General features: G+C 39.3%; 1 protein-coding gene across 5 annotated transcripts; it reads right to left on the bottom strand.

The window, feature by feature from the left end:
* Positions 1-4,695: 4,695 nt before the first annotated feature.
* DTWD1 (DTW motif tRNA-uridine aminocarboxypropyltransferase 1) lies at positions 4,696-21,620 on the bottom strand. Of its 5 annotated transcripts, none has more exons than XM_075431580.1 (7): positions 21,513-21,620; positions 19,933-20,962; positions 18,932-19,213; positions 17,738-17,881; positions 16,210-16,486; positions 11,087-11,346; positions 4,696-4,750 (listed from the first exon to the last, which is right to left on the bottom strand). In XM_075431580.1, the coding sequence occupies exons 2-6, from the start codon at positions 19,987-19,989 to the stop codon at positions 11,105-11,107; spliced, it is 1,002 nt and encodes a 333-aa protein (XP_075287695.1). In that variant the 5' UTR covers positions 19,990-20,962; positions 21,513-21,620; the 3' UTR covers positions 4,696-4,750; positions 11,087-11,104. The 5 variants fall into 5 exon arrangements, with proteins under 5 accessions (XP_075287695.1, XP_075287696.1, XP_075287694.1 ...); XM_075431581.1 differs by having other exon boundaries at positions 4,733-4,747; XM_075431579.1 differs by lacking the exon at positions 4,696-4,750 and having other exon boundaries at positions 10,663-11,346; positions 19,933-20,136; positions 20,621-20,962; positions 21,513-21,619.
* Between the last annotated feature and the right edge of the window lie 1,591 nt (positions 21,621-23,211).

Below are 23,211 nucleotides of genomic sequence, written 5' to 3'. Positions count from 1 at the left end.
TGTACCCTTTGAATGGTACTGGTTTATAGCAAGGAAATATGAGGTGAAGTTACATCACTGGGCCTCCCTCTTTGTGTTAATTCTCATAAAATAAAAAATCCCTTGCTTTTCCTAAAAATGGGTAACCTGGCACTGCCAAGATTTATGCAGCGTAATCAGTTATTCAGTCTGAGATGTCTCTAGGAATGGCAAGCTTTGGCCAACATTCATTTTCAATTTACAACAATAACAAAAAAGTTTGTGTCACAATATTTTGGGAGAGTTTAATATCTGTAGGATAACTACACATGGAAAATATTGATGGAGATCAGGAAACATTCAGTTTTCATACATCTCATCTACAGGACAGCATAGCCACTGATTTGAAATGTGCCAGCTAATTATTCTTCTTTCATCATAACAAATTGCAAAAGTTACAGTATTTCATGAATGCATGTGAACAAAAGACTATGGTTCCAAATATGCAGGAGAAAATCCTTAAATAAAATAGTTTTTATGCAATGGATTGTCTGAAGCTATTAAGTATGTGCGATATAGCCAGCTGATCTGTTTTGCACCTCTGCTGAAATCTGAGGTGAGGCCTAGGTCTTCTCTCCCGTGAGTTACCGGCGTTAGAAGCACTGTATATACCTACAGCTGCAATCAAGCAGATGTCTCCAGCTGACCCAAGAATACAGTTGGCTTCTTTCAGATGCAGCTGCATGCAGCCCTTAGCCAAATGGATGGGTCATCATGATGAGGGGGCCTCTGAAAGGAGAGGGATATGGAAAGAAAGGAAGAGAACTGCCAAAGTGCCTCCCCCAGCAAAGCAGGCTGCTGTAGAGAGTAATGTTAAGTGCTCTTGTTTTTGTATAGTCATATTAAAGTCCAACAGAAAACAGACAAAGTCCTAGAAATGTGTTACTAGTCAAGGTGTGTATATACTCTTCCCCTGAAGATTAAAGAAATTATTTTTAAAAGGGTTGGAGGTTTTATTTGCAATAAAATAGTCAGTTCCAAATAGAATGCTGCAGCATTAAAAACACACACACAAAAATCCAAGTTCAGGGTGTTAATGATTTGTGGTTTTACATTTTGCTCACTTAATTGTCTTTTTTGGATTTTGTGGGGTTTTTTTGCTGTTTGAGTCTTAAGTTTGTGAGGATGGCCAATCTTTCCTAATATATTCCACCACTGCATAAGTAAGGAAGGCCATAACAGCTGTGATCATTTCTCTGGAGATGCACACGATCTGTAGCATCAGTTAGAAAGGCAAAAATGGCTCTGTACCGCCTCTGGGCCTTCCCCTTCCTTCTGAGGCTGCCGACTATTAAACCAGAGACTATGTAGGCCACTGATGACAGGTGGGGATCTGGTAATTTCAACAGCACCTTTTCAGATCTTTGTATCACCTTGTACTGGCCGTATTTCCTTCACATAAGAATTCTTCTCTGCTTTAACTGTTTTAGAGCTGCTTTGCATCACTGGACCTAGCTTAACGGATGGGAGTCAAATGATATGATGTCATTCCAAGCAAATATGCAGGTGATAGCTCATAAAGGAAGGTTTATGAGCTAAACTTAGTACCATGGGATCTTGAATTTACTGCCTCTGATCAGACTCCATGTCAAATCTTTTCAGCTGACAATCTTAAAATGTTTCTGACTTGCTGTCCGTCCTATAAACTCAGTCTGGAAAGGCAAGATGATATATCTACTTTTCATAAATGCCTGAAACAGGTGTAGCTTCATTGCTGTAAATGAGGCTAATGTGCTTGCATTGTTGTATCTGATTTGTAGGTTTGTTGACATCATATTTGCATGCATTTTAGGAACTTAGAAACAGCAGGGAAAACAGACATTTCTATATTAGACTGCTTTTACTCCCCTCTTTGCTCAAAGCAGACTTACAGCCGTTTTAGACCTCAAGGCTGTTCCCTATGTAACAGTACACTAAATTCCTTTGGCTCATGCATCTTGGTCACTTGGAAGGCTGTTGCAGAAGATATAAAAATGGTACAGCCAGAACATCCATGCCTTTGTCTGGTTGCCAGGCTCTTGGGAGGCACAGCCAGCCCTGTGGTTAAAAAAGCAAAGAGGAATGGAAGCTGGCAAGTGATGCTGAGTTTAATAAGGACTCTAGGAGACTGGACAGACATACAGACCAATATGCTTGACTTTACTGGGCAAACTGTGAACAACTTTAAAAAAAGAAAAAAGAAAGAAAAGAAAATAATTGGTAGGCACATAGGTAAGTATTTTTGGCAGAGGAATCACTGCTGCTTTTGAGGATGTCACATTTCAGAAACCCATTAAGAGTTTCTTGAAGTATTCAGTGAGCATGAGGATAAGGGTGATTTAGGCAATACTGCTGGTGCTACAGCTCTAAACTAAGCCCTGTTTCTTTATCAGCAGAGTTACTCTAGAAATACACCATTCATGAGCACTACGGCTAGAGGTTTTAGAAATTAGAAATTTTTAGAGCTGTGGTCTACCATCTTAACCCAAACTGTGGAATCTCTTGAACTACTAAATGTTAGTTCCTGGACCTACAATAGATTGTGTGTAAATGGAGTGCTTCTTGCATGCTGACCCATGGAACTAAGGAGCTGAACAGAACAGAGACTGTAGATTTGGGCTGTGAGTAGTGTTGAAACAAACTAATGTGTATAACACAATGGACGTCATCCTCAGATTCCACATACGCGCTCTATTTAGCGACCTCACCAGGGCCTTGTGTAAGACTGCCTCTTAAATCTCAGGAGTATTTATATTCTTATCTTATGCAGAGAATGCACAATTTTTTTTTAGTAGTTTTCATTAGCACATATAACTGCCAAGATTAAATTCTAGGTTTGAACACCAACAGATGGACCTAATTTTTTCATTCAGATGAAATAACAAACTGTCATCGTTTATTGTATGCTTGATTAATGTGCTTTGGTGTTGTCTTGATAACTTGAAGCAGTGGCTTCTCCTTTCACAATAACACATTTTGTAATATATTTCCTTTTTGTCTTAGATACAGACTTGGCTCTGGTCACTGGTGCAAATGATCCAGTAAGCTCAGCAGCACAGGAAGATCCCAATTCTGTTATCACTGGCATGCCAATATTGGAACTCTGGAAAGCAGAGGTACTAAAACCCAATGACAGAGTGCAGTACAATGTTAGTGATGATGTTAGTTTCTCACAAGAAAGTGCCAACATGTAGAGAGATCAACAAGAAATGCCTTTTCTAAATTGACACCTCACAAGATGAATACACATAGGCACATGCTTAACTGAAAATTGCCCCTGGCTATACAGAGAGGGCAGAACTTTGCAGCGGCCTAGAAAAAGAAATCCTGGCCACTTCCATAGGACCATCCATATGTTGGAATAGCTACAGTATTGCAAGTTACCTTGCTTGCATGAATCTACTGTGTTAGTTTTCATGGACTTCAAAAGATTCAAGATTTCTTGTTTCTTACTCCATCACACTTTTTCAATGAGCAAAATCAGTTAGGCTGTGCCTATGTTAGAGATTATTCTGCATTTAAGAGTTTAGCAGTATAGTTTTGTTGCCAGATTCTGCTCTGGTGAGACCTCACCTGGAGTACTGCGTTCAGCTCTGGAGCCCTCAGCACAAGAAGGACATGGAACTGTTGGAGTGGGTCCAAAGGAGGGCTACAAAAATGATCCGAAGGCTGGAGCACCTCTCCTATGAGGACAGGCTGAGAGAGTTAGGCTTGTTCAGCCTGGAGAAGAGAAGGCTGCGGGGAGACCTGATTGCAGCCTTTCAGTACTTAAAGGGAGCCTATAGGAAAGATGGGGACAATCTTTTTAGTAGAGACAGCAGTGACAGGACGAGGGGTAATGGTTTTAAACTAAAACAGGGTAGGTTTAGGCTGGATATAAGGAAGAAATTCTTTACAATGAGGGTTGTGAAACACTGGAACAGGTTGCCCAGAGAGGCAGTGGAGGCCCCATCCCTGGAAACATTCAAGACCAGGCTGGACAGGGCTCTGAGCAACCTGATCTAGTTAGCGGTGTCCCTGCTTGCTGCAGGGGGGTTTGACTAGATGACCTCTAGGGGTCCTTTCCAACCCAAAACTTTCTATGATTCTAAGAAGAAAAATGTGGTCTTTTTCTGATTTTTTTCCAAATTCTTTAAGGTAGAGAAAAGGCTGTTGGTTTTTTTTTCCTGTCTTATGGGTAGATTTTCATTTTTGACAAAGCAATGTGCTAACTCAGTTATGTTAATGGAATTTTTTAACTATCACCTTCATGCTGTCCTTGATAATTACAATCATCACCATCAGTTTTGTGAGTTTGCAAATGTGCAGGGATGTGTAGGTCCTGTGCAGCTTGCTGTAGGTGACCCTGCTTCGGCAGGGGGGTTGGACTAGATGACCCACAGAGGTCCCTTCCAACCCCTACCATTCTGTGATTCTGTGATTCTGAGATTCCCTGGCAGTTTCTTCAGGTATTGATTTTAAACCAGTTCCCCAGATAAAGTAAGCCACATTCAAGGAAAAGAGGAAGCTTTTGGCAATGTAAAGGTTTCTATGTTATATTTTTTGCCATCACAGTCATGATTACAAAAATGCTTGCATTCTTTTCTCTCTCAGCTGACACAGGTATGCAGATGGAAACCAATACTCTAAACACACTTAGACATGTATGAGACTTAAAAGAGAAAGTAGCATGACCCAACTGCTTCAAGTAGACTGAGGTCCTTTACATGATGTTTCTGAAAATTTAAGCTGTATCAAGTTGCTTCCTTGTCTGCTGTAAATATGAAAAAAAAAAAAAAAAGACTCTGCAGCATTAATTTGACCCAAAGGAAGCCTGTGAACAGAGAAAGCTAGATAGAATTTTTCAGTTCCACAGACTAATCACTACAAAATGCAGATTCAGGTCAGCTGGAACACATGCTACATTTGGCAAACAATTTAGTCATGAAACTGAAGCCCTGAAAATAATTTTTGAAAGAAATAAAACATTTATGATGTTCCTGAAATTAAAAAAAAAAATTTGTTTAGCATTAGCAGCAACGTTTGAAATTAAGTCTGTAGTTTCAGGTTGAGCAAACTTTTTTCCTGGAACCCAAAGCATTTTTCTTCTGTAGAATAGACACTAAGGATACTTTCTTTAGACTTACAAAGAGTCTGATTCTGTTAAATTCATTAGCATCTGTCTCCAAAGCAAATAGTTTCAGAAACTGTACTAAAGCTTTAGGCTGTGAGGGTGGTATTCAAGCATGGTTTTAAAAAAACTCACTAATTATATGAGACACTTCAAAATGGAGTACATCCTAGGAATGCTTTTTATAATTCAATTTTTAATTGATTAGAAGTAAGGTCTTCCATATGGAAACCACCCTACCTCATTATGATGAAAGCCTCAACAGTCATAAATGCTTAAAACCAGGACTTGTAGACTTTAACAGATATAGACATTAATATGACTAGCGATTATATCCAATCATTGTTGATAGCATGTCTGTTGAAGATGATACTGAGGCATAAAATGTCGCAAAAAATGGAAAAGTCCATGTTTTTTACCTCACAACCTGTTTTATTTAAATTACATATTATTACAGATCATATGCACAAAAATGTATTCTCACAGAGCAAAGGCCGGGTCTTATATCAGTTTGGTAGGACAGAAGGAACATTATAAAACGTAATTATTTTGATAGGCTTGCGTGCTGTTGTTTGTAATAAAATTACATTGAAATACAGTGAATACTAACGTAAACCAAGGAATTTATAAACTAATTGCATATTATTAATAAAAAACCCAAAACATCAGAGAAACACTAACTCTGGTTTGATACTTTATTCTCCAGTAATAATCAAAAGACAGCAAAAAACCCATCACGTTGCATATATACTTTATGAGACAAGAGTGGGGAACTACACTAGACTCATAATAGTGAGAAGATATGAATTAGTATTTGTTTTTCCAGTATATTGTTTAGAGGGATAATGCAGTACTTGGGCTGGATAGTGCACCCAAACTTAACAAATCGATTCCTAGTTGAACTACTCATTTGTGTACCTTAACAGGCTTAGCTGTATGTCTGTAAAGTATACACTTTTGCTCTGTACATATAACGGTTTATTCTTTAATTTTGTAAACTGCTATCACACTTTGATTTTGTCTTTACGTTCCCTAAGACAGAAAAAACATAGGAGAAAATCTTTGGCTTGTCCTAATGCATTTATCGCTAGGAGGGAGGTATATATTTACACATGTACACATACTTCTGTATAGCTCTTCTATCCCTATTGTTGGAAAAGCAGAAATTTTACCATCAGAACCTTTGAAGTAATAACACTCAGCCTTTAGATTTCATGCTGAGTGCAACTGGCTTAGGGGCCCAGCTTCATATGTAGAGACATGTTACTCAGAGACAGAAATTAACTGTGGTAAGGGAAGCGAAGCACACAGGCTCATAGGTTGAGCAGGGCTCAGTCTTGGGTATACTTGTGAGGAGCCTTCTCTTCTGTTCACTCTTCTGTGGTATGTTTCTAAACATCCTATTGCAATAGAATGGTCTGGCAAGTCAGCAGTAAAATCATAGTTGATTTGAATGTGATAACAGCATCAGTATTGCTAAAGTTAGACAAAAAATTTCCATTTGCAGTGAGGTGAAAATACAAAGTCTGTTTTGCATTAGAGAAGTAGTTGTCACCTCTTGCTGTGGGACTCAAGAACTATTTGACTTTTTTTCTGGCAAGTAGCGGTGAAGAAACCACATCACTATGAGTGTTTCTAAAGTTTAATATGATACACTATCAAAATTCTACAGCATCTGATTTCTCTTCAGAATCCATAAAATTGCAGCAATATGTTATCTTTCCCAACAAGTGAACAGGAAGAATGTTGTAAATTTTTTATAGAAACACTTACTTTGAATGTTGGTATTACTGAGTGTCACCAGTCAAAATCAATATTCTTACTAATGACAGCATTGGAATCTTGATGAAATAATGTCTCTGAAGACAAGGATAACAGTTCAGGAATTATGCTGAGTCATTCAGTACCTTAATGGGCGACGTCATTCTCTGGTATGAATAGATTAGTATCTTATTGCCACACAATCTTTTCATCTTAGTGGGAAAGCTTTCCTGTTTTAACATTGCTGTAGTCACCGTTTTTTGTGTCGCAAAACAAGTTTGATGAATTCAGCTGATGCACAGCTTTTTAGAATACTTTGAGACACAAGTTAATAGTACCTGGGAGTGTAGTAACTGCATTATAGTAAATGATGGCAAACTAATAGGAAGTTTTCCCTCCTCCTTATTTCGGTATTTTCAAAGATAGGGATAGGCAGAATGGATTTTCACATCACATTACATTTTACAGAAGTATCCTAAGACTATCATTTATGAAGACAGACTGATTTTTAAAGCATTCAGGAAAAACACTGAAACTCTGTGCAAGAGAAAAGCAAGAACAGATCACTGTTACTCTGCAATTGGGCCTGAAGAAGCCTATGTGGCAAACCAGAGGGACTCAAACTGAAAAAAAATTGCATGAAGCCGTAAATCAGGTGAGAGTACAAGTGCTTTGGAAGGTTCTGCTCTTGATTCCAAGTTGCCATCTCTTTTCAGTTGCAATGTATCTTTACCCCATGCACTGACATGACCCTTTATTCAACCTAGGCTTGGATGACTTTTGTGCTGCCTTCCAGGAAAGGAATTGTTTTTTGCAGTGCTCTCTCTTATTCATTTTGAGAAAAGGATTAAATCCTCCCTCTGACCAAGCATACAGGCATGCTAAAGTGAAGCCACTTCATGCTCCTGGCCAAACAAAGAACAAAAATACCCCCAATAAGCAAAAGCAGATGGCTTCAGTGGCAGGAAATGAATGAGCCAGACTGCAGGTAAAATGGTTCTCTGAACACATCACGGAGGTTTGTAATGACAGGTTCTTTGTTATCTGGGGCCTCCCCACAGGAGGCCAGATGTCTTCTGTTGTGAGGGGAGATAGAGATGCTCTTCCTTTTCCTCCCCCTTTAACTTATGGCTGTTTAAGTTACTGCTAATGGAAGTGGAAGCCTGTTTTCCCCCTTGCTCTCTGATGTTTTTGGAAACAGAGATAGTTAGTGAAGGGGCATTCTGATATGAAAGAAAAGGCCCAGAACTGGCCTTTACCTCCCCATGACCCTCGTTTTAAAGAACATGGAGGTCAGTGCTGCTAATTGAACTTGAAAGGATTAACCACTTGATCGCTTTAATTTGGTGGAACAAAACTACTCTTAGTCTCAAAGCTGGAAAAACGTATCAGCAGTATTGAGACATTTTAAGTGTGAGCTGGATGACTTGGTTGGTTTGGCTTCTAATACCAGTACTGAAATTAAATAGAGGATTTAAATCCTTTTACAGAGGGGAGAGCAGGAGATGGGAGAGAAGGGGGAACTACATCTGCTGCTCAGACCAGATTTGCAGCAGAAGAGACAATAACCTCCTTCCTGCCCTCATAAAAGGTTATCACAGGAACAGCAACAGACCATAATTAATTACGGATATGTGCTCTGTCACTTGGTATAAGAATGACTCTTGCATTACACTGAGGTTGCACTGGAAGAAAAAGAATCTGAACCCAATTGCTGGACACAGTGTTCCAGATTTAAAACCTCTTCTGTGCATTGATTTCACCTGAGAATTGAAATTAATTTACTTTTGGAATAGATTCCTAATTCCCATTGTTCAAATAGTGAGGTACACAAAACTTGAATTTGGAAACCATTTTTAACTTTATGAAACTATTTTCCAAAAGTAACAAAGAACAGCTTATATAAGCTTTTATCTGACCTCTGCTTCTTAAATAAAAAAAGATGTTTTCAGGGAAATGTGTCTTGGAAGTAACTCCCTCCCCCCCACCCCCAATTTTTCTCTCTGGTTCTTGTAAAACGTTAGGTCAGTGGGTTCGTTTTATTTTTGTTTGTTTAAACTGGGTGAAAGTTTCCTTCTCAAGCTATTATACCCATGTGATTTTTTTTTAAATATTACAGCAATCTTTGTTTAAGAAATACAAGAACAGATGGAAATGTCAAAAGACTATCAAAATTCATACCAAAGGAAATAGCATTAATCATTGTAAAAAGCCAAAATAACCTCTCAATAGCAGTAAGAACCAAATGAATAAGAAATGTGTTGTTTCAATAGCACTGAGACATGACTGCTGATTTTTCTCATTTTCTAGCACGTGAACTTAAAATATACTTAACAGCTGTGCCATTATATATGTATATTTAAAAACAGTCTTTCTTATTCTGACTTCAAGCCTGTGTTTCTCACGGTGCTGCTGTAGTTCATGCACACTTTGTGTGCACTAACGTAACTTAACTAGCATTTCTTTTTGCAAATGGAGGAGATGTGTTTTGGTTGTCCACCAAAATGCATTTTGATATGCATTCACGTGTGCAGACAGGCATACAAATCTGAAGATAAGTATGACTTGCAGAGAGAGTGTATTTATATCTTGTGTTTTAAGCCATATTAACTTTGATTTCAATACCTTGAACCATTAAAAACCATGGTACAAATCAGTTGTCTGAGCCTGTATGAATTGCTGTGTAAGCGAAAAAAGATGTTCTTGAAGTATTTTTCAGGGCACTGTTTCTGTGCTCAGCAGGGTGTGAGGGTGCCCTCCTGGAGAGTATGCTACAGGTGATAATTTAGCCAGATTTGCAGAGGAAAATATACAACAAAAACTTCGGAATTTTTGTTTAAAATATAATCTCTTATAATTTTTCAATCTGTGTCACTTCAGCAAGATTTTGTTTTTTCTGAAGTAACACACTTCTGAAAGTACTCAGAAATATTTATCCCATCTTACATCGCACCTCTAATGAAACATATTTTTCTATCTTCAGATTTTAACTTTTACCAATGTGAATTTTTCTGGCAGAACATCCTAGTGCGATAAAAATATATTCGTCTAACTCTGCTTGTAAAGATATATCTTAAATCTATTACCTCTGCCAGCATTAGCTGTACTGGTATAGCTTGGCAATGACACACTTGTATAATTACATTCACATGTGATGACTCTGCCAGCAGTGCTACACATACCAGCAAAAATTTCATCAGCATAGACAAAGTCTTATTTATGTTGTTCAAATTTGCACTATTACTGCAAAAGAAAAACCACAGCAGATTCATAGTCTGCCTATTTTAAGGAAGTCTTGTCAGTAATTTTGTGGTTGGAACCACCATTTTCCGTATTTCTTGTCTCTGCAAATTACTTTGTCTTAAGTCCTGCAAAAAGATCTACATTTTCAGACAACTCCTACAGTGCAATGAGCCCTTTCTGCTGCTTGGAATAAAAGTATCTGACATCTACAAAATGTTACTATGACATGACAGTGACATTTGTTAAGTTCACGTTTCTAAAAATAATAATATTATATAATAATAATAAACACTTAACTAAATTAATTTGTTTGAAGAAGTCTGAAGTTATCCAAGAAGCTGAGAATAATCTTAATATAATAGTATGTGAATGGTATTATAGAAATCATGCACTGTATAATGATGTTTAAAGAGATCGCTCTTTTCTATTACTAGGAAAATTTTCCACAATTAATCTTGAAAGTACGTAATTTATATTCTATTCACTTAATTATTGTGGTCTTTCATTTTGTATTGGTGCCCATATCCCACCCCTCCCACCCACCCCCCCCAATTAAATACCATCCTAATAATTGCAGTAAGTTTTTGATGTCATGAAAGTGAAATCAGTTTTACTGGGTAAAACACAAAGAAAAGCTAGCATGCTAATTTCTTTTTACAGTTAGATCACTGCGAGCCCTCCTATCCCCACCTCAGGAAATAATCTCACTGTGATGAGCATATTGAGTCTGTAGGTTCAAATACAGCAATATTTAGCAAAGCTAACTGTTTTCAAATAAGGAATTCTAATCAGATTGGTCATCTGAGTAGTTCTACAACCTGAAGTGTGCAGGACATGAGGTCTGCAGCTTAGTTCTGCACAAACACTGTAGCCATTATTAAGAGTAGTCAGTCCAGATGTCAGTTAGATAAAAACAGTTACATTTGTGCAGTTTATAATTACAAAAGAAAGAAAATAAAATGTAGTGTTACTTACCTATAGACAGACATCTTATTATTTTCCTGCAGAACACCTGGCATTTTTAATCAATGTGTACATAAAAGAAAAGAAAAAAAGCAGATTATCATATTGTCCTTTGTAGTTCTCTTTCAAAATCTCCTGATGATAGTCCACAAGGAAATAATAAATGGCTTCTATTGTAGAAAGGTATGTATCTGGCTTTCCCTTCTGATGACGCCAAAAGCAAGTTTTCCTTGTCTTCAACTCAATTTGCAGCAACCCTGTCAAGAAAAAAGCTGACATAGATTAGACAATGTGGATTGGTGGATGGGATGCCAAACAAGTCTTTAGTTTTGTTTTCTGACTGCTGGCCTGCAAGATGCCTGCATGCAAATAATTTCACTTCCCGTATCTCCATTTTTTCATCTGTAAAATGGAGGCAATAATTTTATCCTCCTTTGTGAACCACTTTGAAATTGGATGGAAAAGTATCATTTTAGGTTACAATCCTCCTATTTGCAATTAAAACTTTTAGGTTATTCTTTCACTCATACAGCCTCACAGCCCTCAGTAAACTGCAGGGTCTCTTCAGATGGGAAGAGTGAAACCCACACCTACAAAGACTCATCAATGTTCATAAAATGATTAATAAGCTTAATCTTTTGCAAAGCTAATACCTTTCAAATGTAAAACAGAGTCCCTCAGAGTTAATTTCGCTGAAGTGAGGAATATTTGCTAAGAGCCAAACACTTTTCATTTATACTTGTTAAGTAACTGAAATCTCTCTGAGATTACTTGGGAGTAAGTATGACAGAATCTGGTCATTAATTTTATTAGAAACTAAAAGCATTCCCACTTGAGATGAAACAAAGGCATTTGGTCTCTGTGTGGCATGTGAAAATCTTTTATCTACAATAGTCTCTGTAACTCTTATTATTCAGACGGATTTTAAACATGCATCTTGATTTTTATGTTAAGATGTACAAACTACTCTAAAAACACCTTAATGTGTAATCACTTTGTAAACAGGATGGACAGTTAGATTATAAAAAATAGTGTATGCACCTGTCAACACCAGGATCAGGTTGTAAAATTATCTTTTTCTAAATGATAAAATCAGATACTAACTGTGCGTCATGGGATGGTTTAGCACAAGTAATAGAATAAATAACAATATGGTTTAAGAATTGTTTGAAAGTTATGGACAGAGAAGTTTCAGTACAGTCCAAATTCAGGAGCACAAACTGGCCTATAGCCCAGCACCTGTAATTCTATACTTTTTACCTTGAAACTATGTTTAATTCTTTCTAGTGTAATTGTAAGATGGATATAGTTTCTTTTGCAGTTGGTAGTGTATGATATCTTGCACAGTGAAAAGAAATCTCTCCTACAGCATTTCTAAAAAAATGAACCACAGGACATTCCATCACTGAATTTAGATGTAATTGTGTTGGCATTTTGGAACTAAAAAATTCAAAGTAACATAGTCTAATTATTATTCCTATAGCAATAGGAAACTGCAGTAAGCTTGTTTCCCTCCAGAAGTTTCAATACTTGAATTCTCAGCCCTAATCAAAGTGAAAACTTCCATCAAATTCAGCAATGTTTCCACCTCAACAGCAGTGAATTAAATCTAGGGGATGATTCCTCCAATGTAAACTCCCACCTATTTGTGGTTTGTATACAAACAAAAGTTCATTGAAGACTGCTGACACTACTGAGCTTACCCACAAATGCAGGATCCACTAATTTCAACCACAGAATTTTAGGAGTTTTGTAACAAAAAACATTAGAGGGGGTTAAGGGTTACAGTGTACTGAGCATGCTTCTATCCTCTGTACTGTATTGGTAGCTATACAGTCAAAGACAAGGTTTTATTACAAATACCGATGGTTCATATGCAAGCTTGCAATCCTAAGGAAAACAACATGTTGGTTTTGCTTTTTCAGCATCCACTTACTTTGAGCTCATTAGAAATAAACACTTCTATGAATCTGAGATCAAGCAAAACAGAAATATAGCTCCCTTTAAATCTGTGTAGGTAATGTAGCCAAATTTCCCTTACAAAAGTTATTTTCCTGTATATGTGTCTTACGGCAGACAATACCTTTCAGAGAGGTCTCCCACCCTTCTTTAAGCCTCCATTTTTTCCCAATATACTACATCCTATTATCACAGCACAGTCCCTGTGCTCCCTCCACTCTAATAATCAAATGCTCAAGCCTGTAGGATCCTACATTACTCATGTTTGGTCACTGATGTTACATGTAAGAGAGATTCTAAGTTCTTATCAACAAGATGTATGTAAGCTGTAAAGTCTACACACGTGCTGAAGCCTGTTGCTTACTCTGAGCTTCCAATCACCTCTTCATCCCTATAGTTTGTATAGTGAATTGCGAGATCCACGAGTTCAAGAAATACCAGTGCTGAAAACTAAGTAATGAGTAATTATGGTTTGCACCTATGGTAGCTAGTGAAGAGTCTAAGCTCTTACTAATGTCCCTATTGTTATTTATTTATACTGTTAATTTCCTAAAGAGGTATCACCTTGAAAATGCTAATTCAGGCAGGAATTCTGCTCCTTTCCTAATCTTTTAGATTCCCAAGGTTTATGAGTAGTTTAAGGATTTAGGCTGAGGAAGAATGGCTGTATATACCTTTGATTCACCTTGCCTCTGCTATGGCTCCTGATTCATGTTACCATATGTTATTTTAGAAAGAATGGGGAAACTCATGACAGAACTCCCACTTTTTTCTTTGTGTCACACCCCTGAGTGGGATTTTGAGGGAAGAAGAAAGATGAAAACGCGAGAAGACAAGAGATTTGTCACAAAATAGGATGAGGGGAGTTTGCCTCAGAGCTCAACTTAGTGCTCTGAAATCCTAGCTGTGCATAGGCAAAGGCTACCATTTTCTTGCAGAAATTAAAGCAAGCGCAGAAACTTAAAAAACCCAAACTACGCAAGCAGATGTATGATTCAGCCTTGTACAAGAAAATGTATAAGCTAATAAAATATGACATTTGGCTAATACAAAGCGGATCAAACTTACAGGAAAAAACAGCAAAGCAATCTGTTTCTTTAACAACCGTGTTGACGTTGCCAATAAGCTTCATCACTCATATTAGAAAGTAATCGTTAACATTAGATGCAACTGTTTCCTTTTTGATCTAGTGATCACTTTTAATGAAGTAATCAATCCTAGACATTACCAACTTTCAAATATTTCCTGTCTTTAAAACAACTGATTTACTTCTGCTTTCTAAAGATATATTACACCACTTTTCCAAGCAAATATAGAAGTATTTTTTTGTCCAAATTTTCTAGGCTTCTTTTTTTAAGATTGATGTACTCATTTGCTTTTTCTTGCAGTACAATTAGCTAGATTTACTCTCTATATAAATGCAGGCTTACAAAACACAAGGCTTTTCTTTACATTTTCTTGGCTTCACTAATGTTTCTATCTGGCATTTCTTGTAATTTCATCTTTCTGAGTAAGTACGGCAATCACTTTTTATTTCAAATTATGAACACTCCTTTTTGAACTTTAATATATGAGGAGTATTTTCTTGGATGATGACTTCATTTGTAGTTGAACTGAAAAATGACACAGTCCTCTATTTTTCATGTGTGTATAACATAAAAATTTAATCAGTTTATGCCTAAGGAAACTCTGCCCCATTCATCTTGGAAGGCAAAACTGCAATCTCTGAAAGGACTATCAATGCAACTTATGTCCTTTATGACAGGCGCTAAGGAAAGAAATGAATGCACAGGTTGTCCATGCTGTTATTCCTGCTGCAGGGAGGGTAAACTTCTCCCCTGGGTGCAGCTGAGAGAGACTGACTTGCGCCACACTAGTCACAGCAACCCTGTAAGGTGCTCAGGGAAAGCGAGGACCAGAATACAGCTGGAACAGAGATGAACTTCTAGAAAGGAGGGAAGAGTCCACCAGATCAGCATTCACATGGGGTAACTGGAAACCATTCTGTAAGAGCTCCAAAGTAACAATAATCATGAATTTTTGACAGATAGATTGCACAAGCTTCCATGGAAATCTTCAGTCCCCCTGGCTGCCTGTTACTTTTCTTAAACTCATCATTTTAAAACATGTTCTGAATGCTTTACAGTAACTGCAACATGCAGTTACTCTGATCTTTACAGTAATACTTCAGTTTGTTTGATAGAGTATGTTTTGTGTGAAACTAAATACTTAGTAACGGGATTTTAATTAGCCAATACATCACACTAACATGTGGGATTCTTTAATAAACTGACCAGACAGCAAGGCAACATTCATCTTGCATGTAGGAAGTCTGTGAAATTCTTTGTAGGGTCCAGTGCAAAGCAGGCACGAGTACACAGTTATATATATTGCATATAAACTTGATAGCCTGCCTCCCAGCTAAGTGCACCTTTTTCACTAATGGAAGTATTTTCAAACTTCTATTTATCTCTAAGTAAATGGAATGCTATTGCTAAATTGATTTATATTTTGTGGTTTTATTTAGAGTACTTAAATGCAAACTTCTTGGAATGAACCTATGACAAAAAAACTTTTGCAGAATTACAAGTTTCTGCTTTCAGAGACAGGAGGGTGTGGAGGCCAAGCAGGCATTCCCCTTTTGTCTGGAAAGTAGTGAGGTCATTGAAGTGACCATGAAACGAAGAACTTTACTAGAAAAAGAAACCAAGCCATGATGTACTTCTGCCTTATCTCCTAGATCCCTCTTTCACCTTCTTGTGGCCTGTCTGCCACTAGCGTGTACAAAAATGCTCCCCTGGGTCTCCTGAAAAAGCAGATCGCGGCCTGCAAAGGAAGTCCTTGTGGCTTCCCTCAGAGGTCATTAAACTACTATTCTTCTATTGTCTAACATGACAGCTTCCATTCTGTGAGACTGAGGAAATTTGTGGGAGAGAAGTGGGAGAAAGAAATGTAAATGCTTTCTTAATACTAGTCTTATCATTTTGCAAAACAAATTATATGATATGAAAAGTAATGGAGTCTTTGGCTCAGGAAGCCTTCTACAGCACTGAAATAGGCTTTCATGTATACTCAGGTATAGGGTTAAGTATACACTTATACTCAGGTCTGTTACATAGACATATATTTCCCTTAATTTCTGTAGCACTAACATCTCAATATATTTTTTTTTTTACCTTGAAGTCGTTCATCAGTTATTATTTTGTTAGTTTGATTCCAGGTACTGTCAATAAATATTATCTTCTTCAGTCTAGTGCCTTCACTCCTGTTTCTTGAGATGCATTCATTTAGGTTTTTTTCTTCTTCTTTAGGTTCTATTTTTGCTTGCTTAGGAAATGGCTCTCTGGAACAGTCATCGGCATTATCACAAACACCTTTCTTAGTGTATTTTTGGAGATGGAAAGCAATGTCTTTTACTGAAACTGAACTGGGGCCAGGAAAGATAAGTGCTATCTAAATCAAGAAAATAAAGAAATCTTAGTGTCAACAAAATCTAACACAACACAGCAATTGTTTCATTAAAGACCAGAAATTTTCTATCCCTACCCACAAACATTCAAGTCAGGAGAAGATGAAAAAGTATCTCTTAAAAAATATTCTATTGTCTAAAAGAATAAAAGACTTTGTTTAGTGAATGAATAAAGACACTTATTACAGATCTTTAATCAAATGTCACCTCCGTGTCTCTACTACCAACTCTAATACTTCTGTAAAAAAAAAATATTCAGCCAAGATAATGGTGTCAGCTGTAAGGAAGTTCAAATTTCACTTGTAATTGCAGTATATGGGGCAGGAAAGCCATGAAAAATTGTTTCTAATTTCATTTACACATTTTACATCAGAAGAAATAATCTCTTCTGCCCTTGTATTTATTGCAGGTCCCACAAGTATCTTACATGAGAAAGACCAGTGATGGCCTTACCTGGTATTTTTTCAGCAGCTTACTGCAGCATCCAGAATCTGTGACTTGGAAAGTCCGGACAATACAAAGTCACTGCAACCTCTTCCCACTTTTGCCTGCCTTACCCACTGCTCTTTCTCATTTTTTTCAGCTTCCTGCCTCTCTGCCACCTATGCTTTCCTTGATGGCTCATACATTGAAGAAGATAACAGCTCTATGAGATATATTATCCTCTTCTTCATGTGGTCAAACAACAATGAAAGTGTTAATTATGACATCACCGTTTAAATGAGCATATAAATCCAAGTTCATAGGTCACTTTTTTCAGGCTCTGTGCTGACTGTGATAGACAATAGTTGCATTTCAGTAGGTTTCTCTGTAATAGTGAATGTTAAAGAATTTGGGAAAGTTTAAATACCACAGCTGCTGAATATGATAAGCACAACACCTAACTGCTGTGTAACTTACTGTAAGTTGAATACTTGCATGCGTTTGGGCAAAATATTTCTTCTGATACACAATGAATCAAATTATCCATTATCTAAGGTAATGAACATATAGGAGATTCAAGGTGGTTAGATAGCGCTACATTTTTTCCAAGCTTTGGAGGCCAGTCCATAACCACTGTACATTTGTAGGCCCAAGCTTTGAGAAGGCGCACAATGGAGTAGACTGGATTAACAGAATAGTGTTTTCCTCCCGCTCCTTCCCAGCAGAGTGCAGTACCACCGCACGAGGAAGCACAAATAATACCTCCGCATCTCCCCAGCACAAGGCCCTGTTATCGATATCGAATTTCTTACTTCGTGTCTTTGTTCTTCATATTCTGGAATGCAAGGGTATTTATAAATTGTAACATCATCAGGTGCCAGGAGCTTAGCGTGCACAGCAGTGCTTTTGCCGTCTGTTTCATTTGGGTGTTTAATAATATCAATCTTCAAAGGTAACTGCAGTAAGAAAAAAAGAAATAAGCAATATTTATAATCATATATACAGGTACAAAAATTTGTACAAAAATTTACGCAAAATCCAGGAGAAATCCCTAAGGGCATGCAATTAAGACCTATTTGATAATTTTTGACTTTGTGTTTGTTTCGGTAGGTTTAGAACTAAACTAGAGACAAGTGACAAGAAGCACCTGTTACATTCTCTCGGTTCATGTAAATACCAAAGTATGCAATGAATGCAATTGGGAATGCTGCTGTAGTAGTGAGAAATAGTACTAATTAGGTGAATAAGATGTAGTCTGAATTTGAGCAATATAATGGTCCTAAATATGAATACTTATCGGTATTAGGTATTCACCCTATTGCAAAAATGGCCATTTCAATGAAAATACACCTAAATCCACTAGGTCTAATTTCCGAAGTACTTCTAAAGTACTTTCACGATGCTTTCAGAGTGTCTTCAAAATGCATTTTAGTTTCTAGGTGATTTTGCAAAATGTCTCAGTACTCTTTCATGGTTTCTCCAAGTATTCTAGCTGAATGGCATTACACTTTGTGTTCTTTATTTATATTTTAAAAGTAGTTATCTGAATTATACAACCATGACATTTAGGAATGCCTTTTAGCTCACACTTTATGTAAAATTCACTCTTGGTTATGGACAAAACATATTTTTTGTTCACAATATACTCTGTTCAGCCAGAGTTCTTAGAAACTGAAGAATTAAGGTAAAAGCACTGTAAAGAAACGTTTAAGTGAAAACATCATCGTTTGCATGAGAAGCCGAGTGACTTCAGCTTAGCTTATGTAGTAGATACATAAATGTTTACGTGAGGACTGGAACACTGTCAGTGTTTGTACATGTAATTCCTCAAAGAAGAACAATGATTTTATCTAACTGTAGTTTACTCATGCTTATAGCTGTGTTAAAGATGAATGTCCATGAAGAATGAATCAGAAAAGAAATGGTCACAGAAAGACTGTCTGTTCTCTGTCCCCAGTAACTAAAAGGTACAAGAATATTATAAAAAGTCTGTAAGAAATATTAACCTTCACAGTCGGAATTTCTTTGGCAGGGACAGTTTCAACAGGAACAAAGCACGTATAACAATAAAACATCCTTGAACTACTGCATCGGGGGCATTTTGATCTCCCACTCTTTTTTGCCTTTTCAAGTACTTCCTGCGATGCTAACTGTAATTGTTCAAGTGGATTATCTCGACACGATGATGGAGTCTGTAATTCTAGACTTTCCAAACGTTCGGTACTTCTTTTCAGTCCTTGAGAGTTTTCTTCATTTAAAAGTGTAGATGAATTTAAAGACATGGTTAGCTGAAACAGACAATATGTTGTAGCTGTTAAAGAAAAATCCAATATACTATTGGAAATTACTCTGTATGATCCTACTCAGCAAAAAATACTCTTCAAAGAAGGTATTTCCTATAACAGAAAGAATAATCTGATTCACTTGTTACAGCACCAAGAACTCCAAACAGACTTCAGGATAGCAAGAGATCAACAGCTAGAAAGAACCTGAGATCTGTATCCTCAATGCACATATATGCACATTCATGATTTTACTAAGACAAGTTATCCCACTCACTTAACTCGTGCAGAATTATATTTCTTCTGTTGGTAGGGTCAGTGTCTAAAAGCTTGTGAAAACTCTGGTAGATGCTGTTTACCTGGATAAGCAGTCCCATTAGTCTTCAGTGTGACTACTGACAATGAACTAAATGTCTACAGGACAGAAATCCAGATGAGAAAAGTTAATTGTACAAATTTAGATCTCTATCCTGAAGTTTGTTGTGTGTGGACAATGCAAACTACCTGAGTGAAATCCCTGTTGACAGAACTTTGCGAGATAAAAGAAATCTTCCAGGAGCAAGTCTTGAGGCTGAATAATTAGTCTCAAGAGCTAAACCACGGCTTTGGTGCTCCATATGCCAGACAGTAAGTGCTGACCCAGTCGAGACTCATTCTGCAAGTTTGTATTTATTTAATAACATTGACGGATGTTTTTCAGGCTTTCTTCAGGACAAATGTCTCACCTTCTGCAGCTGGCATAAAATTTTCACCGTGTACTCTGAGGAACGTATCAGAAGCATGACTGTATGGCCCCACCCGATCCAGAGAGAGTTGGTATTGCTGTGTGCAGAGGTTCCCAGTCACAGTTTTAGTGAAACCCTGCTGACTGGATCACGCAGCGTCCTCTTGGGGCTTCGGAGCAGCCCACAGTCAGGAGCCTGCACAGCCTGCAATAGTCACACACTGCTGTTTGCACTCTGTGCTGCATCTCTTCAAATGAAAAAAGTCATTCTCAGTATTTACTTTCCACTAATTTAGGTTTACTTTTTCATGTCAGGGATCACACTTGTAAAATGATGTAACAAAACAGTCATGTTTAACAAAAACAAACAAACAAAAATTCCTGAGATGTGATCCAGAATTAAGTGTTTAAATAAAACCAAGGGTAATTTAGTTGAAAAACAACAAAACCAAAACACTCGGCTAACTCTCCAATAAAAACTTAACCCCAGAAAAATCAGTTGTTATTTTTTGGTAAAATTAAATACTCATGCATGGTATGATAACTTCCCATCCCCCGCTGGCAAGCTCTAACTTTTCAAAGATCAGGGATGTCCGTTCAAACAAACACAAAACTGACTACACGGGCAAATTCTGTAGTGCAATTCGCTTTTAAATATCCCCGAGATATGCCCCACGTCTCAGGCTAACCCGCACGATGATCAGGTTTCCTCAAGGCGCAAAGGGGGCGAGAGGCCCTGCAATTTGACATGCATTCCCAGCCTGCGAGCTGATCCTTCGCAGTGCGGTTGCCTCACAGCGCTGCGGCCTTCAGCCGTGACACCCCGCAGCGCCTTCATTATTGCTGCTGACAAGAGATACGCTGCTCCGACGGCACCGCAGGCCTCGGCGGTCTCAGAGGAACAGCTGCTCACGCAGTTACAGCAGCGGGCGCGCGGTACGCTTTTCAGAAAAAGACAGCAGCAGAGTTGAAGCAACTTGTAAGGTGCAAATCTCGATCCCGTCAGTAACAGTTCCGTCTGCCCCCGATCTCTAAAACGGAGATAATAAAATCGGTCTCCAAAAGGGAGGCAAATCGCCGCGGCTGGGGGCAGGCCACAGCCCCGCTCAGGCCGCGGGGGCTGCGCGCAGCGCCGGAGAAGCCGGGCCAGGCTGACGGCCCTCACGGCCCGCAGCGGTGCGGGAGCGGCCGGCTCAGAGCAGGGCGGGCCGCGGGCATCAGCCGCCAGCGGGCCTCAGCCGCCAGCGGGCCTCGGGCAGCGCACGGCAGGCTGGAGTAGGCGCCGGGGCAGGGCCCCTCGCCGCTCGGCCGTCCCACGGACGATCGCCCTGCAGCTCGGAGGGCCGCAGCCCGGCCCAGCCGGCGGCCCACGGCGGCGGTCCGGGGCCGCCCAGCACCGCGGAGCGAGCTGCCAGGCCGCCCCCCGCACGGCCCCGAGGCCCCGCCACCTCCGGCCGCGGCCTCCTGCCGCTCGCAGGCCGCCGCCCTGTGCGCCCTCCTCTCTCCTTCCCCCCGCCCCCGTGGCCTCGACGCCCTCGCGGTGAGGCAGGCAGCCCCGCTCCGCGCTGCTCCGCTCCTCACCCGCTTCCCTCGGCTCCAGCCCCTCCGCGGGCCGGCGCTCAAGCAGAGGCCGCCCGGCTCTCCTCCGGCCCTCACAGCCGCCGGAACGAAAGTGTCGGGCTCGGCCGCCGCGGGGAGGTGGGGGCCGGAAGAGCGTGCCCGGCAGAGTGCTTTTCGGCGGGGAACGGTTGCTAGGGGGCCCTTAGAGACGGCACGCGCTGAAGGGCCCCGTGGCCGCGAGACAGACTGACTGACCGACTGACAGACTGACTGACAGACAGACGGCCTGCGGGCCGCCTTCGCGGCGGGACGGGTGGAGGCGGAGGCGGGGAGCGGCTCCTGAGACCTGGTCACCGACGCCGGGTTTCGTGTTTGTCCGAGCGCCTCCCGGCCGAGCCGGCTTCGCCACGTTTCGCGCCATGAAAGCCCGCAGAGAAGCCAGGCGCTGCCACCTGCGGGGAGGAGCCCGCGCTTTGCCCCCCGCCGAGCGGCCCCGGCCCCTCGTCCCCTCGAGGCGGATAGGCCGTCGGGCGCACTCGGAGTTTTTGTTCCCCAGCTGCTGGCGTGCGTACTGCGTACATATGGGTGACACCAAGGGCTGGGAGAATTGTGTTGCCATATTTCTTCTCTTCTTGTTTTGCATCTCTCTCTAACAGGACATGGAATCTCTTCTGTGGGATTCCTTGGCCTGGTGGAGGATGCCGCTCCACAGTAGCGTTTACCCAATATTCCGTGTTCAGTAACTGCATTTTTTAAGTTGAAGTGACTGTGCTAAAACAGTAATTTTGGTGTAGAGAATATTTCTTTCAACTCAATGAAATAAAGTCGATGATATATTAGTTGTAATAGCTTTACGGGAAAAAACTGACGTTGTAGACAGATTTTATGCCAGACTTTGATCTCAGTTACACCCCAAAAACCTCACTGACTTCAGTGGTATTACATTCGTTGGCAGAGGATTTCTACCAACATTCTGTTGTTACTTGTTTTGTTTTGACTTGATCCGTTTTTGATTGTTGGAAGCATGTAACACATTGCAGCAGTAAGAAAAAGGGCTACATTTCACCATCCATGTTTTTTTTCTCTTTATGCTGTGACAATGCGTCTCAATGTGCAGTGGTTAATTATGTCAAAATAACGAAGTGTTTATTGGACACAAAGAAGACTTTTATAACAGTTTCTAAAATTCTTTCTTACCAAACTTCATTATAGTAGGTTTTACAAAGTATACCATCTCTTACTTTGTTTGAATAATTTCTTTGGATGCTTTATCCAGAACTTCTTGTTTGGGAACAAACAGAGCCTGCTCATCATTTAAAAGCAGGCTCTGAAATCCGAATTACTGCTTTGTGTACTTTTATCCTATACAGTTATTTGCACAAAAGCTCTGGTATTAACAAAACCATTTTTAGAAATGGTTGCGATATCATTTTTGTTTGGGGTGCTTAATTTCACAATTTACTAAAAAGATTTTTTTTTTTTTCCAAACTGGTATTTCTCACACTTGGTTTCTGCTCAGATGTAACAGTGTAAAGTTTGAGTTTTTAATTATACTAAACTCGGAAGATACTTGTTGATCAATTTCAGTAAGACTTCTGCTAATCTGTAGCCCTCACGTTTCTTCCAACTTCTAAACAAAAATCCAAATATGTAAGAACAGAGCAGATTTGCCAGGTGATTGGACATTCAGTTTTTCTTCAATATGTATTTGTAGAAGAAC

The sequence above is a fragment of the Opisthocomus hoazin genome, chromosome 10 (assembly GCF_030867145.1).
Source record: "Opisthocomus hoazin isolate bOpiHoa1 chromosome 10, bOpiHoa1.hap1, whole genome shotgun sequence".
Lineage (NCBI taxonomy): Eukaryota > Metazoa > Chordata > Aves > Opisthocomiformes > Opisthocomidae > Opisthocomus > Opisthocomus hoazin.
This window is presented reverse-complemented; position numbering and strand designations above follow the sequence as displayed.

Coding starts and splice junctions, on each gene's coding strand:
- DTWD1 (XM_075431580.1), bottom strand. CDS start 19,989: ATGCTTCTGATACGTTCCTCAGAGTACACGGTGAAAATTTTATGCCAG. Junction 17,882..18,931: donor AAGAAATTCCGACTGTGAAG/GTTAATATTTCT, acceptor TTCTTACTGCAG/TTACCTTTGAAGATTGATAT. Junction 11,347..16,209: donor AACTGATGAACGACTTCAAG/GTAAAAAAAAAA, acceptor AATCTATGTCAG/CTTTTTTCTTGACAGGGTTG.